The sequence below is a fragment of the Pteropus vampyrus genome, unplaced genomic scaffold, assembly GCF_000151845.1.
Source record: "Pteropus vampyrus isolate Shadow unplaced genomic scaffold, Pvam_2.0 Scaffold30, whole genome shotgun sequence".
Taxonomy (NCBI): domain Eukaryota; kingdom Metazoa; phylum Chordata; class Mammalia; order Chiroptera; family Pteropodidae; genus Pteropus; species Pteropus vampyrus.
The window spans coordinates 6,029,719-6,048,356 of NW_011888811.1; the positions used below are offsets into that span (position 1 = coordinate 6,029,719).

Consider the following 18,638-nt stretch of genomic DNA (forward strand, 5'->3'; position numbering starts at 1 on the left):
TGGTAAAAGAAGGTTTGGGACCTGTTATGTCTAACACCAGTGTCCATATTTGTAACCACACCAAAGTTTTGAGATGTAGAAGGTATGAGTTTTATTACTGCATGACATTTCTGCCTTCCATCTCCACGCCACACCCCAAATTAATCTATTAATTCTTTTGAAGTGAGGAGCATCATAACACAAAATATCATCACACTGCTCATAAATAGAGCTCACATAAAGAGAAGGCAGTTGGGGAATGAGGCAGGAAAGAAAGGTCACAATGTTTTAAATAAAAAAGTCCAAACAGACCACGGGCAGGCCACCATGGATTAGAATGCAGCATTTTTATTGTAAAAGTCCACATATTAGGCAATTCCCTTTGTGAAAAGGTTTTCAAATACATAGACAGGGAGCAACTGGTAATTAATAATTAGATTATATATAATATATATTCATATTGCCAATACTATGCACACATTGGAAAGCTAGCTTTTTTGAGTATCCCTGTTACGGAATACATTTCAAGTTGACAATAATAACATGTTTCTCACCATTGAAAATTTGCCAACAACTCTCCCAAAGGGTCAATATTTAATATGTTAATAACAATTCAAAACAAGAAAATAATTAATTCTATTTACATGTGTTTGAGGTTATATACTAGAGTACTGATATATTAAAGGTTTATAAAATTGGCAGCTATATGTGTTTCAAGATTTGTCCAGATGACTTGATGATGCCTTTATGTGGATTTATATAAACAAAGTCATTCTCTCTTCTTTTCTACTCTTTTTAGGTTGTCTATGAAATTTTACTAGCTGTGATGAAATTCTGACTTAGAGCAACGATTGCCATAAAGAAGAATGGACAAAGGGTGCTATTTTAGAAAAATAAGGATTCAGGATGAGTACATGAAGATGGAGCACAACTCATTTTTTTTTTTGAAGTCTTGAACAACTGCTTCATGTGATTACAGTATAGTTGAATGAGGCTACAGTCATAGACTCGACCTCCTTGTAAGTCATTTGTTCTTTCATCTTTCTAAAACTTAATCTTTAGTATAGATATATTTTCTTTTCACAGAGCATATAATACTACATTCTGAACACTAAACAAGTGTGAATTTTGCTTATGCCTGTCATATGTCCTCAAGTGCTTTTGTGGGAGGTCAAAGCTGACTCATTCCCAAACCTAGAAAAATAGTACACAAACTCTAATCATCCTCTAGTAGACTCATTTTTGTATACAAATATAGGACATAGCTATTGTTTTTAAAGGAGTATGGGCATTGGCTAAAATAAATTTTTGATAATGAATATAAATTGCCAGAGTTCTTTGGATCCTTCTATTTATTTCTTCAAGATCAAATATCACTTGACAATGCCTATGTGAAAAGATGAATCACTGGTTCCAGGCCAGCACAGAAAGTTTCACCAGAAGCCTATGGGGCCAATTCACTTCAAACCATATTTATTGAGCACCAACTATGTGCCAGGTACTCTACAGCTGCTGAGAACCCAGAAAGGGATGACAAGGATACTGCCCATGAGGCACTCACAATCACTAGAAGCAGATTTTAAGGTGGAAGGTAATTTCTGTTAAGATCTATCATTCTAAAACGAAGAAAATATAGCGGCAAGCACATACAATTACTTCATAGTCTGAAATTGGGAGTATTTAGAGGTGGTAAATTCAGTCTATATTTTACTTAAAGTGTTTTAATATGTCATACATGGAAAAAAAATAAGCTTTTCCAATCTTCATGCATAAGGGAGAAGGTAGTGAAAATTCTTTCTTCTAATTCCAAACTCAAACCCTTATAATTACATTCACGATTCTTTGACAGCCCAAAGAAGCAGAATAAAAGACAATACTTTATGATGTTAACTTCAATCCATTTATTTTGGCTCTAAAGACATGCATGCATTAAACTTGAAGCATTCTAAGTTATTGAAATATTTACATCATTGTACATGTGATATGGAGGAAATTTTCTTCCTATCTTGCGATAGAAGCATAATAGATTTATTGTCTAGGTTCTTAAATTTAAAGTGAGTTGTGATTTGTCTCAAATGAGGGAGATATTCTGTTGGGATCAAATTTACCACAACCTGACACCAGATGAACATAGGGTAGTTTTGGACCTTTTGCATCTAATTGTATTTTGAATTGAATAAGTACACCATCACTGTAAATAGTCATGGCTTTTACTATTTGATTGCCATAGCTGGAAAACATCTTACTTGGTTTCAATGTTTTTGCTCTAATTTCACTTTGCCTTGCAACTTTGCAGCACAGAAACATCACACTTATTGAAGGGGAGTTGGGCGCAAACAATATGACATTAATACAATTTACCAGGTTAGGACATAGAAACAAATTCAGATCATTATAAACCACATGAAGCATTATTTCAGTGGACTTAGAAAGGACATCTTCTTTCCATGAGATTTAATGAATAAGACCCTTATCAATAAAACCCATATCTATTCACAGGTAAAGGTAGGAGACCCAATAGACCAGATTGAACAAGCAAAAAGCAGTAGGGAAGAAGATCCGGGCATATGAGTCCATTTTGGCAATACGGATATGTATCCTCCCATGTCTCCAGGCTCCTGTTCGGCAATCTTCAAAACAGCAGAAAAAACTGGCACAGTCCTTGCCGTCCAGACACTCATACCCATATTCTTCATCTCTCTCTTGAAGGTGCGTGGCATTGTTCATTTGAATGGTTGCTGATCTTGGGCGAATATCAATAGTAGGGGCCTGAGACAAGGGTAGGGAAAAAGAGAGATCAGAGTTAGTTATACTTGATAAGTTCTAGACTAATTTTCCAAAATGTTACCAATGTGAATGATGAATCTGAAAATGAATACTCAGGAAATTGCTATGACATCATGATCTACAATGGTAAAATTGAACTTAGAAGGATAGCACATTTGCAGATTTCAAATTTTGAGCTTAAGCAGTGCAGCTGAAAATAATACCATTAAGCTAATAGCTAGAGCAAGATTAAACACCAAAAGAACTCAGACTTAAACCAAACAACTACATGGAATCTTATTCTGGTAAATATTAGATGTGAGGTTGGTTACATGGAGGCATTTAATGATATTGCATGTGAGTAGAACAAAGAAATAAAAATGCATCAATTTTGAAATCAAATTTTCTGTCATGCTTACCTATAGGCAAATAGTAAACTCCATTATACTAAGCAAATATATTAAATGTTTTTAATATAAAACTGTTAATTTTTTGCTGTATTTATATATATAAATATAGAAGTTTTCTGAGCTTATACTACAATAGTATGGCTTATGTTTTAAAGGAATGTGGTGTTCTGTCTAACATTCACCATGTAGAAGCTTCCAAATACCAGCAGTGTTTACCTACATGTGGGTGAAAATTCAGAAAAAATAATGTTACTACCTGTCAAAGTTTTTCATCATTTGAGAAGAAAATAGTAGCAATTAACTAAATGCTAATCTAATTTTTGCCTTCAGACCAATTTTAAAATCGCCGTAAGACTCAATGGTCTGTCTATTTCACTTCAATGTGGAGAAGTTAGTTTTAGGATAATATAAATACATAAATAAATTATGTATAAATATAAATATAAATTCTAATATCTCTGAATCAGCTGTCACAATTCAACTGGGAATAGAAACCTTGTAATATTGCATGATAGAGCCAAAAGGCTTCTGGATCACCCTAGAAGGAAGGGTGTTTTAACTTACAGCATTTCAAAGAGAGTATTGTTTTTATAGAACTGACAGGTACAGTTTAGACAAAGGCAACTATTAAATTTACGTATCGCAAAACAATCCTGTTTTAAATTAGGATTTACAGAATTAAATTTTAAGGACACAGAAGATGTGGGTAGTGAAATTGGATTCCATTTTCATCTGAGAAGAGAAGGTACATTTTGGCTTTGCCGTTTAAGGGGGCTCTCAGTAGTAATGAGAGCTTACAACTTTTTAGTTTCATGTAAAGTCAAAACCTCTGAGAATTAGTGTAGGGTTGCTAAGTCAACTCTAGAAATCTATAGAACTTTCTTCATCTTAACTGTGTTGTCTCTAGTAGAATGCTTAAATGTCTACCCCATAAAATAAATAAATAAATAAAACACCATGTAAGCGTTAATACTTAAATTTAGCAGTTGCATGCAGTGAATTTCCATTCCAAAAACATTATACCTTGAAGGAAAACATCCGAAGAAGCTTTGGGTTTGTAGACAGAAAAGAGAAGTGCATTTTTTTTTTTAATTAAAAGAAGGAAAAAAGAAAAAAAAAAGAGAAAGAGACAAAATAAGATAAATTAAAAATACATTTTTAAAATATAGTAAGTAAAATGAACTGAAATTACAAACACAGAAGGACAGTTCTGAAATTGGAACAAAATATATGCCAAAAGTTGGAAAAGGGAATTTGGAAATCTTCAATAAATTAATCCACAGTTATCTAACTGCAAAAGCCACTGTCGTTCATTCATGAGGAACCTTTCAGTTGCCTGGTTTCCATGTATAGAAATACTGTGATTTTATATATTTTCTAATTATCATCAAGAAAGCCTTAATTTGTGAATCCTGACATAATGAACCAAAAGGCATATTAATTGGGAAAATAAAAGTTCAGCTTCTAATTCACACCTTAGGCTCTTGCTTATTTAGATAAATCATCCAATTGGATTAAAGGGGGAAAATGCATAAAATTCTAAGGTCATTTTATTTTCTCAGTTTCTTTAATCCCCTTCCTCCTCTGCCTTCTTTTCTTCTGTCATCTTCATGACCCTGGATTAAGGAATCCAGGTGTTGACCTGGCAGTTAGAGGGCCAAAGGGCTTTTTCCACAGCACTCTTCATTCTTGTTAGAAAGGCAGTCTTCATACCCTCCTTACTGCTGGCAGGTAATAATACTGAACAGCAACAGAACCATCTTCTTGGGGGAAAAGGAAATGGAACGTGAAGGAGGGGGAGAAAACAAACAAACAAACAAAATAAACAACACAACGAGGAAACCAAAATAAGGATAAAAAAATGCGAAGGCAAAGAGAAGATCAGACAGGGAAAGAAAGGACTGCATAAAGCATAGCAATTATCTGGGAGATTAAAGATAAGCATTTATTTTTTTATTAATCATCAAGTATAATGACACTTCTTTCTTTACTTGTTATAAATTCTTATATCCAAATAAACACCATTTATAGAATTTCACTGAGGTTCCTGGAGATGCATCAGCTAGATTTCCTCATTAGAATTCGATCCCCCAGAGTCTGTGGATCAGACAGCCAGCCACTATCAAAGCCCTCAAGTGAAAGATCTGGAAAGGCTATACATCAGGGGAATTCCTTTGCCTCTTTTCTTGGAAGACAACAGACTTTAACTTTCATGGGGCCTCCTGTGAGCCAGACACTATGTTTAGGAGGGTAAATGGATATCTATCTACATGCTCTCTTTAACATTAATAATAAAAGACAGTTGCTTTAGGCATTTAAATTTGTGCTTCATCATCTCTATTTAAAGTTTGGTGGCAAGGTGAAGTCATCCTTCCTATTTCCAAATCACTGAGATCAATTCAGGTTGGTAATTATAAATCATCAACAACAATCATCATCATCAACTATTAATGGTAAAGGCTTTCATGTATAAGTTACTATGTAATGCTTTTTACCTCTGTTACCACATTTATTTTCACAATGGCCATATGAGATATGTCTTTTTTTGTTTTTTGTTTTTTGTTTTACAATACTTATTTCATATATGAGAAAATAAAGACACAGGGAGGTTAAATAAGTTGCCAAATAGATGAGCCATTTCTTTTAAAATGAAAAATATACATTTTGAGTTTGAAATCAGTAGAAGTCCTCTGGTGGCAACACACACACAACACACACACACACACACACACACACACACACACACACATTAAATTATTTGCAAAAGTGTGGTGATCCTTGAAATTTCAAGAATCTTGTGGCTTCCTAGCAGAAATCTCTGGATGAAAATTTTAATTTAACACAGTAATTTAAAAATAAAGTAAAGAGGCGGTATGATAAAACCTAGAAAAATAACAGCTAGAAAATAAATGCATTTCTCAGCAGTGATTATACTTCCTGTAAAATGAAGAAAGCAAGAGTCTGCCTTAGTGAATCAGGTCTCTTTCAAGTAACTATGACTCTATTGAATCCTTATATTTTGATGAAACTCACATATTCACTTTTCATCTTGGAGCCCAAGTGTTGAGATTTAACCTGCAGATAGGCTAAGCAAGACCAAACAAAAACAAAAGTTGATGGTCTTCCTGCATAAAAATTTCAGTGGTCCCAGTGAGAAGTGATACATACAGGGTTTTTCTTCTTTTTGTCTTTGTCCTTGCTTGGTTTCCGGTTGCTGACAAAATAATGTAGGGTGCCATATTCCACCAAAGCAGAGAAGACAAATATGAAGCAGACAGATACAAAGAGATCCATTGCTGTGACATAGGAGACCTTGGGGAGTGACTTCCGGGCAATGGTGCTGAGGGTAGTCATTGTCAGGACAGTGGTAATACCTGAAGAGAGGCACAGTTAAACAGATCATGTGACCACATCAGTAAGTAGGGTAACTGAGTCACTATGGAAACTAAACTTTTTTTGTGACTTGATACACAACCTCAGTAATGGGAAAGGAAGCATAATTGGAGTTCATTCACTACGCTCACAAATATTTATTGCCTTGAGAATGTCATTTAAACGTAGCATCTCTGCTTTCTTAACTTTCAAAAATGTGATATTTTTATAATAATTACAACTTCTACATTCTGCTGTTGTAAAGAGTAGAAAGGCATGGGGACCATATTGTACATGCCTGACTTGTAGTCCATGATCAATAAATAGCATACCTGCTATTCGCTCAGGAGTTTCTCACTTATTCCTAATTCTTGAGCTCACTCACCTTGATCCCTTCTCCCACCATGGTCTTTTGCCACTGAGCATTTATTTAATAAGTGGTTGAAATGAGCTACTGGAGTTGCCATAAGAAGGATTTTGACCAGCAAGCGTCTAGACTTCAAGAGGAGAAATTGATATGAAATATTTTCCTTAAAATATTTGCGAGATGGATAAATTGGAATGTATCAGTCCATCTGTTCCATCCATTCATAACCGCATACGTTACTTGAATAATCATTGTGGTACCAACTATGTGCCAGGCACTATACTGAGAATGAAAAAGACATTTGCATGCTGATATGAGAGGCAGACATAGAATGTAATGCAACACATTCTGCTCACAGTGACGATTAATCATCCTAAAGTAATAGACTCAACACATTTGTGGTTTGTTTCAGCATGTAGCATTAGACAACTTATTATAATTATTGAATAGGACTTGTAACATAAAGTACTGCATGTAACAGAAAAAAATCAAAATAACTATTTTGAAACAGATCGGAGACTAAATTAGGTTCTGAATAGGACAAATATGGAAATGACGGACTTTGCCCCCAGTTATTTCTTCTGCCCTCAGTTTTACAAATCATTTTGTCAGAAAATGACTATAGTTGCTAACATTTCTGATGTCTTACTATGTTTTGTGCACTTTGCATGGAATACCTTATTTAACCCAATAAAACCTTACTAGTTATGTACAGGAAATGATACATGTTTTACCTGTGAAGAAACTGTGATTTACAGAGATTAAAGGTTGTTACCAAGGACATTATAATTGTGGGTTGAAATCAAGATTGTTTATAGTTTAAAACTCCAGCTCTTACATTTTCATGATTAGGCCTCTTTAGCCAAAGAGTAAGCAAGAGATATGGTTCTAATTTTCACTTAACTGATAAAAGAGATTATGATTTAGTGTTTCATCTTTCAGTAGCTTTATTCTTAGTTAAGGCTTTAGAGAATTTTATGTAGTATGAAACTTTTATTCATGGATGTAGACTCCAATGTCTCTTTGAGCCTTGTGGCTTTGTTATGAACTCTGTGTGCCACCTTCTTGCTGTGAGGAAAAATATCTGAAAATCTGAATATTACTATATACAATAGATTGAGCAAACTGTAAATAATCTTAAAAGTATGAAAATGGGTTCCCAAAATTTCATAGGGAATTGAGTTTTTTCCAAAATAATTTTTTCAGTGGCTCTTCTAGAAAAAGACAATATGTATGTATGTCTTCAAATGTCATCATGATAACTATGCATGTTATAATCAGTTAATAGTCAAGGGTATGCTGATAAATGTGTAACCATTGACTCTTAAAAAAATGAAGGTTGTGATTTTTAGCATTTGCCAATTTCCGTGGTGTTAATTTTCACTTTGCCTAATGTCAAACTGCCTGTCCAGACACACTGTTGGAAAAGGACAAACGATCGGCTCTTACGAGCTGGTCTGAACAGCTACATCATGTAACTAACTGCCCAGAGACCAAAACAAAAAATCTGTTGAAATTAGAAGTTTTTTTTTTTCTAATTAACTTAAACTTCTTAAGACAATTTACTTAAAACAAACAAACAAACAAAAAACTATTGAAATAATAAGGAAAACAGACTTGGGAAATGATGAACACTCTCATTTTTAATATGCTAGTTTTCTTTAAAATGAAACAAATGCATTTCTATGTAATTGTTAACTGAACTACAAGCAAATCAGTTTAGAAAGCAGAATAGGATTACTTCCATTGGGTACTTACCTTGAGACACTACAACACAAACAGATGTATCTCACCTAAAGAAGTTCTGGCTGGAACAGCATCCTTATTGATCCAGAAGGACACCCAGGATAGAACAACGATGAGTGTGCAAGGGATGTAGGTCTGGATGGTGAAGTATCCCATTCTTCTGCTCAGGTCAAAGTAGACAGACATAACCACATAATCTCCTAGAACAAAACAAAGATAGCATCGTGCAACCCCTTATCAAAAACAAGAACATTAAAAAAAAAAAAAGAAGCATATGTTTAACTTTTATATTCACACATTTAGATTGAGCGTTCCATACCAGGGGTATGTTGAAAACTATCCTCTACCCATTTGGGTTAAAACAAAAATAAAAACAAAAAGCAAAATCCAAACTAAATTGAGGTCTGATGCTTTTTAAAAGCAATGTGACTACTCGGCAGAAGGAAACACTTTTGAGCATATTGATCATATTTTCTTCTTTCATGTTATTTTTGATGGTATCTTTTCTTCCTGCTTAATACACACAATATAAATTTGTTTTTGTTTGGTGGGGAGGGAGAGGAGCAGTGTGCTTCTCTTGCCTAAAATGAACCCTAAGATTTGTAAGTTTCTTCTTGTTCTCGAGATCTGTCTCCATACAAACCAGAGAGAATATCCTAGCGCTTGACACTAGTAAATGACTAATTTGCTCAGTTTATAATGAAATTCCTATGCTAAGACAGTTTTTCCCATGTTTTCATTGAGTCATATTTTCCTTCATAGCAGTTACTTCAGTTGTAATTTCTCATTAATTTGTGTGGTTATTTTTGTAATAACTGTCTCCCCTATTAGACTTCATCACAAAGTGTGCCTCTTTTAACTCATAATTGCACTATTAGTCATTAACATACTGCTTGATTCTAAATAGGTATATGGTAACATTTGCTGAGTAAATAACTAAATGAACGAATTCATTTATAAATTTAAATGTAAAGAAAATAGACAAAAAAAATCAAGAAGCTGTATTCTGGAATATATGTGTTAAAAAAAGTTTATGTAAATAATTCAGAAAGTAGAGTAATAAAAGAATTAAAGAATAAACGTATAGCTATGTATGAGAATGTGACACAATTTGAATGTCTGATTTTTTTACAATTAAGATGCATGTGTTACTTTTAAAATTCCATGTCCTTCATTTTGTATAATTCCAAGTAAATTTTTGGGAAATTTTAATTTTTGAATTTGGAAAATATGCTTTGTAGACATATCCCAATTACTATACATCAATGTTTCCTTTATACTCTTAGAGAACACCGGTTTCAAAAGCTATATTTGCTCTTGCAGTGCGAGGTGAACTCAAGAGAGATCAGTTTTCAAATATTGCTTTTTTTTTTACTAAATTATAATTTGTCCTAAAATTGATGAAGAATGAAATCCAAATCATGTTTTATTTTAATTATTTGGCTTCATGCCTGTATTTCTGTACTTACTTGGCTGATTTAGAACTGATTTGAAAATAAGATGCTTTAGAAGCTTCATGCAGAGAAGATTGATTTAGTGAGATGAGTTATTATAGCTCAGTCCAGTTCTTCCTCCCACTCTCAAGCTTTACTTCAAACCTTCTAAGCTGCTGAGACAGAAAACCCTCATTGGCTCCTCTTCGAAGGAGCAAAGCCTCTCCCCTGCAGTATTTCCTAGATGAGTTATGAATACCTCCTAACACTACCCTTTGGTGGATTAGTACACTATATTATTTGTCTGAGTCAGGCCTGGTTAAGGTAGTGACAAGGACCCAGATGCTAACTAGAGAATTTAGCTTCCATTGGAATATTAATTCCTTCTCAGAGATCAATAAGTAGCAATTATTTAGTGATTATTTTTCAAAACCTTAAGGTATGCATTTCTTACTGATAACTAGATTTCGATTAGTTCCCTGAGATTATACTTCTCTGTGTTGATTTATCTGGACTTAAGCTATTTAAACTCAAAGCATTTTATAAATTAGTTTTGTCCCTGTTTTTGTTCTAATTTAGAATATCATATACACAGGCCATGATTATGGAGTAAAGATATTTAATTTGAAATAATCCTTATTAATGTCAATATTTCTTCCTGTTTCTTTGACCTAAAGATAAGAAGCAAATGAAAGCTAGGAAAAACAAAAAAGGTTTTCTTTTGCAATAATAACATTCAGAGGGTACTTTTTCTCCCTATTTTCCAAATCTTTGAGAGTTTTCTACCTATTTTAAATGTGTTAAATGAAACTTTACAAATTATAATATTTTAATAAATCTAGATGATTTGAGTAACTTTATTTATTATGTAAATGAGTAAGAACCTACACTTTGACATTAATGATCTGACTCTCTTAAAGGTGAACTTTAAATTTGCCTCAAGTTAACAAGATAATTATCTCGATTCAATTTTCCTCTTCCCTTTAGGTCAGAATCTAAATTTCCATGGCCTATTTATCTATCGATTTCTATTTTAAGGTAATAGCTCTGAGCATCTTTCATCTTTACCAGCAAATTCAAAGCTCTTCTACCACGAGATTACAGATTCAAACTTGGAAACAGGCCATTTAAAAGCAAAGCAGCTTCGCAGTGACAGCCTGGTGCCTTTCTTATCTCCAAGGCCACATCACTTTTTGTATTTTTAAAAACTCGGACTGAGGAGCCTATAAAATCAAACCTCCTGAAAGTACCACATCAGTGATTTCTCAAGCCCAAAGGTTTAAATGTCTACCAGTCAATGATGTTTGTTTCAACCACTTTGAATTTATTCTTTTTATTGACTTATGCTAACATCAGTAGCTAAAGTCATAGCATTTTATAAATTAGCTTGGTCCCTGCTTTTGTCTGTTTAGAATATAATAGACACAGGCTGTGATTAAGGAGAGAACACATATAATCTGAATATCACTTATTAACGTCTGTTCTTTATGTTTTTATAAGCTTCTTATGTCTAGTTTCAGGAAGAAACCATCAATATCAGTGAACAATGAACTCCAATTATTATTATTTCTTTAGTGTGATTAAACCATACAAAATTCAGATTTATTAGAGTGTTTAAGCTCTTATTTCATATATGGAACTATTTCCTCCTAAACACTTGAAGATTCTATGATAGAAAAGTCTTCCCCTCCATTGAATAACTGAAATGGTAAAAATAATTATTTTCTAGTTACCAGTAATGTGGCCCTATTATGTGCACACACTGGGCTGAAAGGTTTGCATATATTATGTCTAAATATCCTAATCACTTATTTCAGAATGGTGAAAAAGCTAAGACTTCACTTTATTTCTCTCTCGTGATTCTTAATCCACTTATAGTGAATAGAGTATATGTTATTCTACTAGGTTAACTTTGAAGGAATAGTTACTGTTATGATCTTTACATTCCTTTCTGTAGACTCATCTTGAAGTCAAAAATATTTTTAATCACTGCTATGTATAGAGTACTATATTAGGCAGTGTAGAGTTTACGACGAATGGAATCTCACAACTGATTCTAGATTAAATGAATTAAATGAGGACAAGATTACTTTTTCACTGACTACAACTCAGACAGAAGGAACAATAAGCTAAGACAATGCATTAGATCTGTCTTTATCATTCCTTATTAAACTCTTAAATCTGAGGCATGATCCTATGAGGTTGATTTTAATTGTAGGCAAGCAGGATGGTTGATTGGTTACATTTTCATTTGAGGAAATTGTTTTCCAAAATTAGACCTGTACCTTACCAAACACATAAAAATAAATTTAAGATGAATAATCCAATATTCAAATTTAAGTGTGAATATAAATACTACACAAAGAAACAATATAGGAAAATACTTGTATAACACATAAGGTGGAAAAGTTTTCATCAAGCACACATAACACATAAAAGGCATAAAGAGAAAAAAATTTGTCATTTAAAACTTAGAACATCAGTATTATAAATATTTTGTTTTAAGTAATATAGAAAGGCAAAACACCATACTTGAATAAAGTATTTCCAAAATAAATAAGAAATCAAAAGCTAGTATCACTGATATATAAAGAATTCTCATTAATTATTGAGAAAAGAAACCCACATTTTTAACTAAGCTAAAAAATATGGACAATTCATGGATAGTAAATATATGAAGAGTCTCAACTTCAGTAGTCATCAGTGAAATCCAAAATAATATAATAGCATTTCATTTTTAGCCTATCAAATTGGGGGAAAAACCATAATTTTCAGTACTGGCAAGATGTGGACAAAGAAGAACCGCACACCCTCGGTAGGGTATACACACTGATGTGAATTTTTCAGAAGATAATCTGGAAGTATATAAAAAACATTTTTCTTCTAGATATCTGGAATAAACACTGCAAAAGAAAAAGGTTTTGTTTGTTTGTTTGTTTGTTTGTTTGTTTGTTTGTTTTAAATACTGCCTTTCAGTTGGTACCAAGGTTTGCTGTGTGCCCGAAAGAAGGAATAGAATACCAAATCCTTGGGCAGAATCCCAGATTAAGGAGTCTAGAGTCTTTTCTAGGGAGAGGAAAGACTTTTATATTTAATGAGTTGCTAACTTCCATGCATGCCACCCCGGAGTGTTTCATCACCTGCCCACCATTCCTAGTGGTGGTTGAGGCTCTCATTAACTATTCTAGAACCACATCAACATTCCTCCAGCAACTAGGCTCTGTGAAGTCAAGAGAGGGGAAAACATAGAGCTAAACTATAATCCTTGGCCTCAAGGAATCCTCAGGCTGAGAAAGACATGAATATAGCATCACTACTCAATGTCAAGAGCTCTCATAAAACATACATATGCTAACTCATCTTACACACTATGATTAGATGAAGTTTCTGGCAAGCACATTTCCGGAAGTTCTGACAAAATAATGCCAATCATCACAAACTTTAAAGAGATTCATGCTCCTCTGGAAAAAAAAAAAAAAAAAAATTCAAATTCCTTAGCTTGGCATGAAAGGCTGTCTATAATCAGAATTTAACCTGGATCTTTCTCGCTTATTACTCGTTTCATGTTCTCTACACCCTAGACAAGATAAATTAAATATTTTCATTTCATGCTTCTATAATCTTTCTGTCTTTATTCTTCCTGGTATCATATCTCTCCAGCTCCCTAACTCATCTCCTTACTCCATTTCTTCATTCCAGCCTCCCAACAACCTCCCCTCTCCAACCACTCCACCACACATCCATGCTCTATGCTGTGACTGGACTGTGCCAAGATGGTAGCCATCTTCAGTAAATGTTAAAAGAAAGTAAAATTTAAAAGTCTATTTCTTCAGTTGATTAAGTTTCATTTCAAGTGCTCAGTAGCTACATGTGGCTTGCAACTATTGTATTGTGATAGTATGGATCGTAGAAAAGTTACTTCATTGTGGAAAGCTCATTTGGACAGTCCTGGTCTACATTAACTTTTCTAAAATGCTTTATCAGGTTCTTCAGTATAAAATCTGTACTGCTTAACACATGATTCTAGTCCATTTTGCTCTGATCCACTACTGAACCATCCCAGCCATGTCTCACATCACTTATAATCTCTCCATTTTATGCCCACCCAACTGGATTTACATTTTTCCCTCCCAAAGGGCCCTGCTCATTCTTTTGTCTTCATTTGCCATATGTTACCTCAAATTTCTGGAATATTCTCTGCTCCTCTGATCATGTCATATACATATACATACCTCCAAACCCTTCCATAATTGCCCATTGATATCAAGACATCCTATAAGTCTTTAACTTATTCTGTAAGACTTTGGGTGGTCTTTTCCCTGACTGCATCACTAGCCGCATCTGAAATAGTATTTCTTTACACTCCAGCTGGGGTTTGTACAGTTCCTTCAATGCCCCCTGCTACCTCTTGCCTTAGGGTCTTTTCACATGCCTATTCCTTTTGCTCAAACTTAATTAATTTTATTATTTCTTAGATGTCAATTTATCTCATCATCAGAGAAGCCTTTATTAGATCAAATGTCTTCAGTAAGATCTCAGAGCTGATCATAATCGAGGGTATATGAGGTATGAATTTGGATTACATTCCTGATTATAATTAGCACACAAACTCTGTGAGTGAAGTAGCTGTACTTTGCTCACTGATGTTACTCTCAGCATCTAGTACAGTGCCTGATACATAGGAGGAGTTCAACAATTATTTGTTAAATGAATAAATATCACTTAGCTCAGAAGGACATGAATAAAATCCTGAGTGAACTATACACCAAAAGTACTTAAGACCAAGGCAGAGATCAACATGGGCTTTTAAAATATTAAACTTCTACTTTAGAAAGTATTGCTTCTGGAAGTATTTTTACTGGATACCTTGCTGAACCCTTGCAATGTGGATATAAAGTCACAGTGTAGCAGTCTTAACTACTTGCCAAAAAGGAAAAAGGAAAGGGAAATCAGCTACATCAGGGTGGCTGCATTATGCTTATTAAAGAATTGATCGGTGATTTCAGCTTCTCAGCCAGATTCAATTAGTGAGAGAAGAGAACAAAGGGCTTGGCTGCTTACACACAACCATCACAGTCTTCCAGGTCAAGTCTAATATGTGCATTTTCATCTCAAAACTGCATTATTTTTATTTGATCTGTTGACTGTTTAAGTTCACATGTTGGAAAAGAATAAAATAGCAATTGGAGAAAATAAAATGAAAACTAGAAAGTATAAGTTATGATTATTTTTTTCCAGGCTAAATTTGTCTTTTAAAGACTCACTTTGACATCCCCACTGAGGAAAGAGAGCATAGAATTGTGGCAAAGAATAAGGGCTGCTTTAAGTCAAATTCCCTAGAAGCGGAGCTGGAGGCCAGAATTCTTGCAAGGGTCACTTGTTGGGATTTAGCTGTCAGACAAAGAGGATGAGAGAAGCAGGAGAGAGCAGCAGAAAAAAGCTGGGCATGATTTACTTCAGTTGAAGGAGAGAAGCTTCCAGATGGTTCTGGAATAAAATGCACCACAATTAGTCTCACCTTGAGGCAAGAGGACCGGTTATTTGTAATCTCTGTAAATTGAAGCGGAGTGGTCTTCATCTCCTAATTGAGATGGTCCTATTTTGGCCAAAGGCAGTTCTCCAGAAAAGGAGTCAGTGGTGGGCTGTTAGCAGCCAACCCTTGCTACACCTGGGGAATGGATGCACGAACCAGAGAAGGTCATGGGAAGGAGTGGACATTAGTAATGCCCACTGCTAAAATTGTGGTGTCAGATTGGCTGGGTTCAAAAATCTTCGTCCTGTCACTAACTGGTTTTGTGATTTGTTGCAAGTTCCTTAACTCTCTGAGTCTCAGCTTCCTTATTAGAACTCACTTCATAGATTATTGTGGACATAGTAAAGAGTTAATACAAATAATGTGCTTGGTATAATTCCCGACTCATAGTAAAAGGTCCATTAATGTCAGTTATTACAAAGTAATGTAATTTATGTAATATAATTAGCACTATTCTGGTGCATATAAGAATAGAAGAAATGTTACTAAACATTCAAAAGAGAACTAAAGTTAAAAAGTCTTTGAATTTATACATATCAATTCTGTTCTTTTAAAGATTAAGTAATTGAGATTCCTCAGAGAAGATGGTTGTTTTAGGAGACAAGACTGTTTAGTAGCAGACCCAGGACTCCCACCTCCCAAACTAGTACTGTTCATTTTGAGCCAGTGGTTAGGATCATAGATATAGAGCAAAACAGTGGAAAGTTGAGTAATTATTGAATGTGGTTAATATAGAAAGTTGTTTTGGATAATTGGGAGCCCCAACCACAAAGAGAACAATTTATTTCTTCTTGAACCTTATATAATAGATATAATACTTTTAGGGAGGATGGAAAGTAACTCCTTTGTCTGGAACACCAACCTATTTGACTCAACAAACTATACTAGAGGGTTTTTCGCCCTCTAAGAGAATCGCTTTAGACAAAAGGAAGCTCGGTTTTGCAAAACCTCTAGAGATTAGTGTTTATTCTCTAGAAAAACACAGTGGACCTAGGTATTTGCTAATATCTCAGTTCTCTGCACTCCTTTACTAGACAATTCTCTTTATTAGTGTTACAGCTTCTCCTTCTTGCCCTCTAAAAAAGCCACCACAGATTCTTACTTAGCTCAATATGGCCTTTGTAATATAATTTATTATTTTGAGCCTGTCATCAAATTCCAACAGTGCAGCAAAAAAAAAATTCACCTGGGATTTATGTAAATAAAACAACTCTGGCTCAGAAATCTGAATTTGAAGATACCAGTGAATGCATTTGCCACTTTGATCCATCCAAAGGGAATGAAATTTCCCAACATAGTTAAATCTAACTCCCACAAACATCTGACTAGATAATAAAACATGTTGTTGTTGTTGTTGTTTGTAAGTACGAAGTAGTTCATGGTTGCAGAAATTATACAAGGTTCAGCCCTAGGATTCAAGTACCGGTGATGTTAAAAAGGTAGAAAGGCTTGGGAAAATTATTTAAATTATCTCAAAATAGGGGTATCATACCTATCGCTAAGGCTATTGGGAAAATCACATTTGCTAATGGTAAGGAAAGTGTTTTGTAATCTTTCAGAAACAATGTATAGATGACATGGTACTTGCAGCTTCTTAAGGATTGTTTTTTTTGCAAAACAGCTTAATAGCGTTGGTAGGTAAGCTTCCTGTTGAGTGATATTTTTTAGACTTTGTTAAAGGCTAACTGAAAGAGTCAGGAATAGTAGTAAAGCCATCAGTCTGGTTCTTGTTTATATGAACTTCAGTGTGTCCATGAAAACAATATCATCATTTTAATATAGTTCACAGATTTGTGTCACAAAAATTATATATTCTTTTCTGTTCTATTTGGACTCTGAACTACAGACTACATGTCAACTTGGCTTGATAATCAAAGGCAACAAAATACCCTTTTATGTGTGGATACTCCTTGTTTAGAGTCTGTGACACATGCACATCTTCTAATTTACCTCTTTCAGAAGTCCCATTTCAGGAGAAATTTTAAAATGTGAATTCACATTCCACTGTTAGCTCTCATGGCTCTAAGTTGCTTACTAGAAATATTTTCAACAGCTCCAAAGAGAAATACCAGTAAGTAGCACATGCAATAGTAGAGTTATACCTGTTTCTGTTAACTTTGATAATAATATTTGACTGGTTTAATAGGCGTATCAATGGAAATTTGAGAAACCCTAAGAAAAATAGCAGTCCTTTACCTCCAGTCAACCATAGTTAAGTGCTAGTGAGGAGGGATTTTATGCACCTTAGAATCAGAGATTATAACTGATCTGTCACAGTTGTAACCCATGGCCCCAGAGAAGGGGTTAATATGTCATATTTTGCCATTCTGGCATAGAAATTATGATACTGCAGTTCACAGAAGAAATGAGTAGAAATCCTATTTGTGATCTGCAGAAAGAAGCAAAATTTCCCAGTAGGAAAGTCATGGTCCACAGGTCTGCAAAGATTCCCTGGAAAATGGAGTCTGTAAGCCATGGGCCACCACAGTTACCTTTGTTGTCTCTTGTTGTTTCCTGACCCAATAAACAGGAATTCCCACCCTTTAGAAGTCCTGGAAAGACAAGATTCCATTCTGACTTCCTCCTACTTTATTCATTCTGTGTTATTTGATTGGCAAAACTAGGACACTTGGCCACTTAGGTATTTCTTTATTGAGTGGATCTAATAATGTATGGCATCTGTTATGCATTTGGTAAACTCTCCTGAGTCAAGGTATGGATTAATTTTTAGAAGTTAATCTGAAATTTTGTCTCAGTCAGCCCTTCTGTTAGGTACTCAGTAGGTGCCAGCCAGGTATTCTAAGCAAGTATATTGGTCTTGCACATTCACTGTCCTTCGAGTTGTTAATACCAAAGGTCAGATTTGGATGAGAGAGTAAGAATCCTATCTGAGACCACAGACTTATCCTATAAACCAATACTACTAGCAATGAAGGTGGTATTTTAACTCTGTTGAATTTATGAATGTGTCTCACAAATGGTTCCAAAATTAGGAAGCAAAAAGAGGAATGTTATTTAATGGTTATAATTCA

General features: G+C 34.4%; 1 protein-coding gene across 2 annotated transcripts in view; it reads right to left on the bottom strand.

The window, feature by feature from the left end:
* Positions 1-300: 300 nt before the first annotated feature.
* The window catches only part of GABRG2 (gamma-aminobutyric acid type A receptor gamma2 subunit), an 80,566-nt gene continuing 62,228 nt past the window's right edge, over positions 301-18,638 (bottom strand). The window contains exons 7-10 of one of the 2 annotated variants that reach the window (XM_011356702.1): positions 8,688-8,840; positions 6,324-6,529; positions 4,179-4,202; positions 312-2,748 (exon numbers count right to left, since the gene is read on the bottom strand). In XM_011356702.1, coding sequence (XP_011355004.1) covers positions 2,473-2,748; positions 4,179-4,202; positions 6,324-6,529; positions 8,688-8,840 — 659 coding nt within the window. In that variant the 3' untranslated portion in view covers positions 312-2,472. Of the gene's footprint in view, positions 2,749-4,178; positions 4,203-6,323; positions 6,530-8,687; positions 8,841-18,638 lie in introns of both variants that reach the window. The other variant, XM_011356703.1, reaches the window with a different exon arrangement.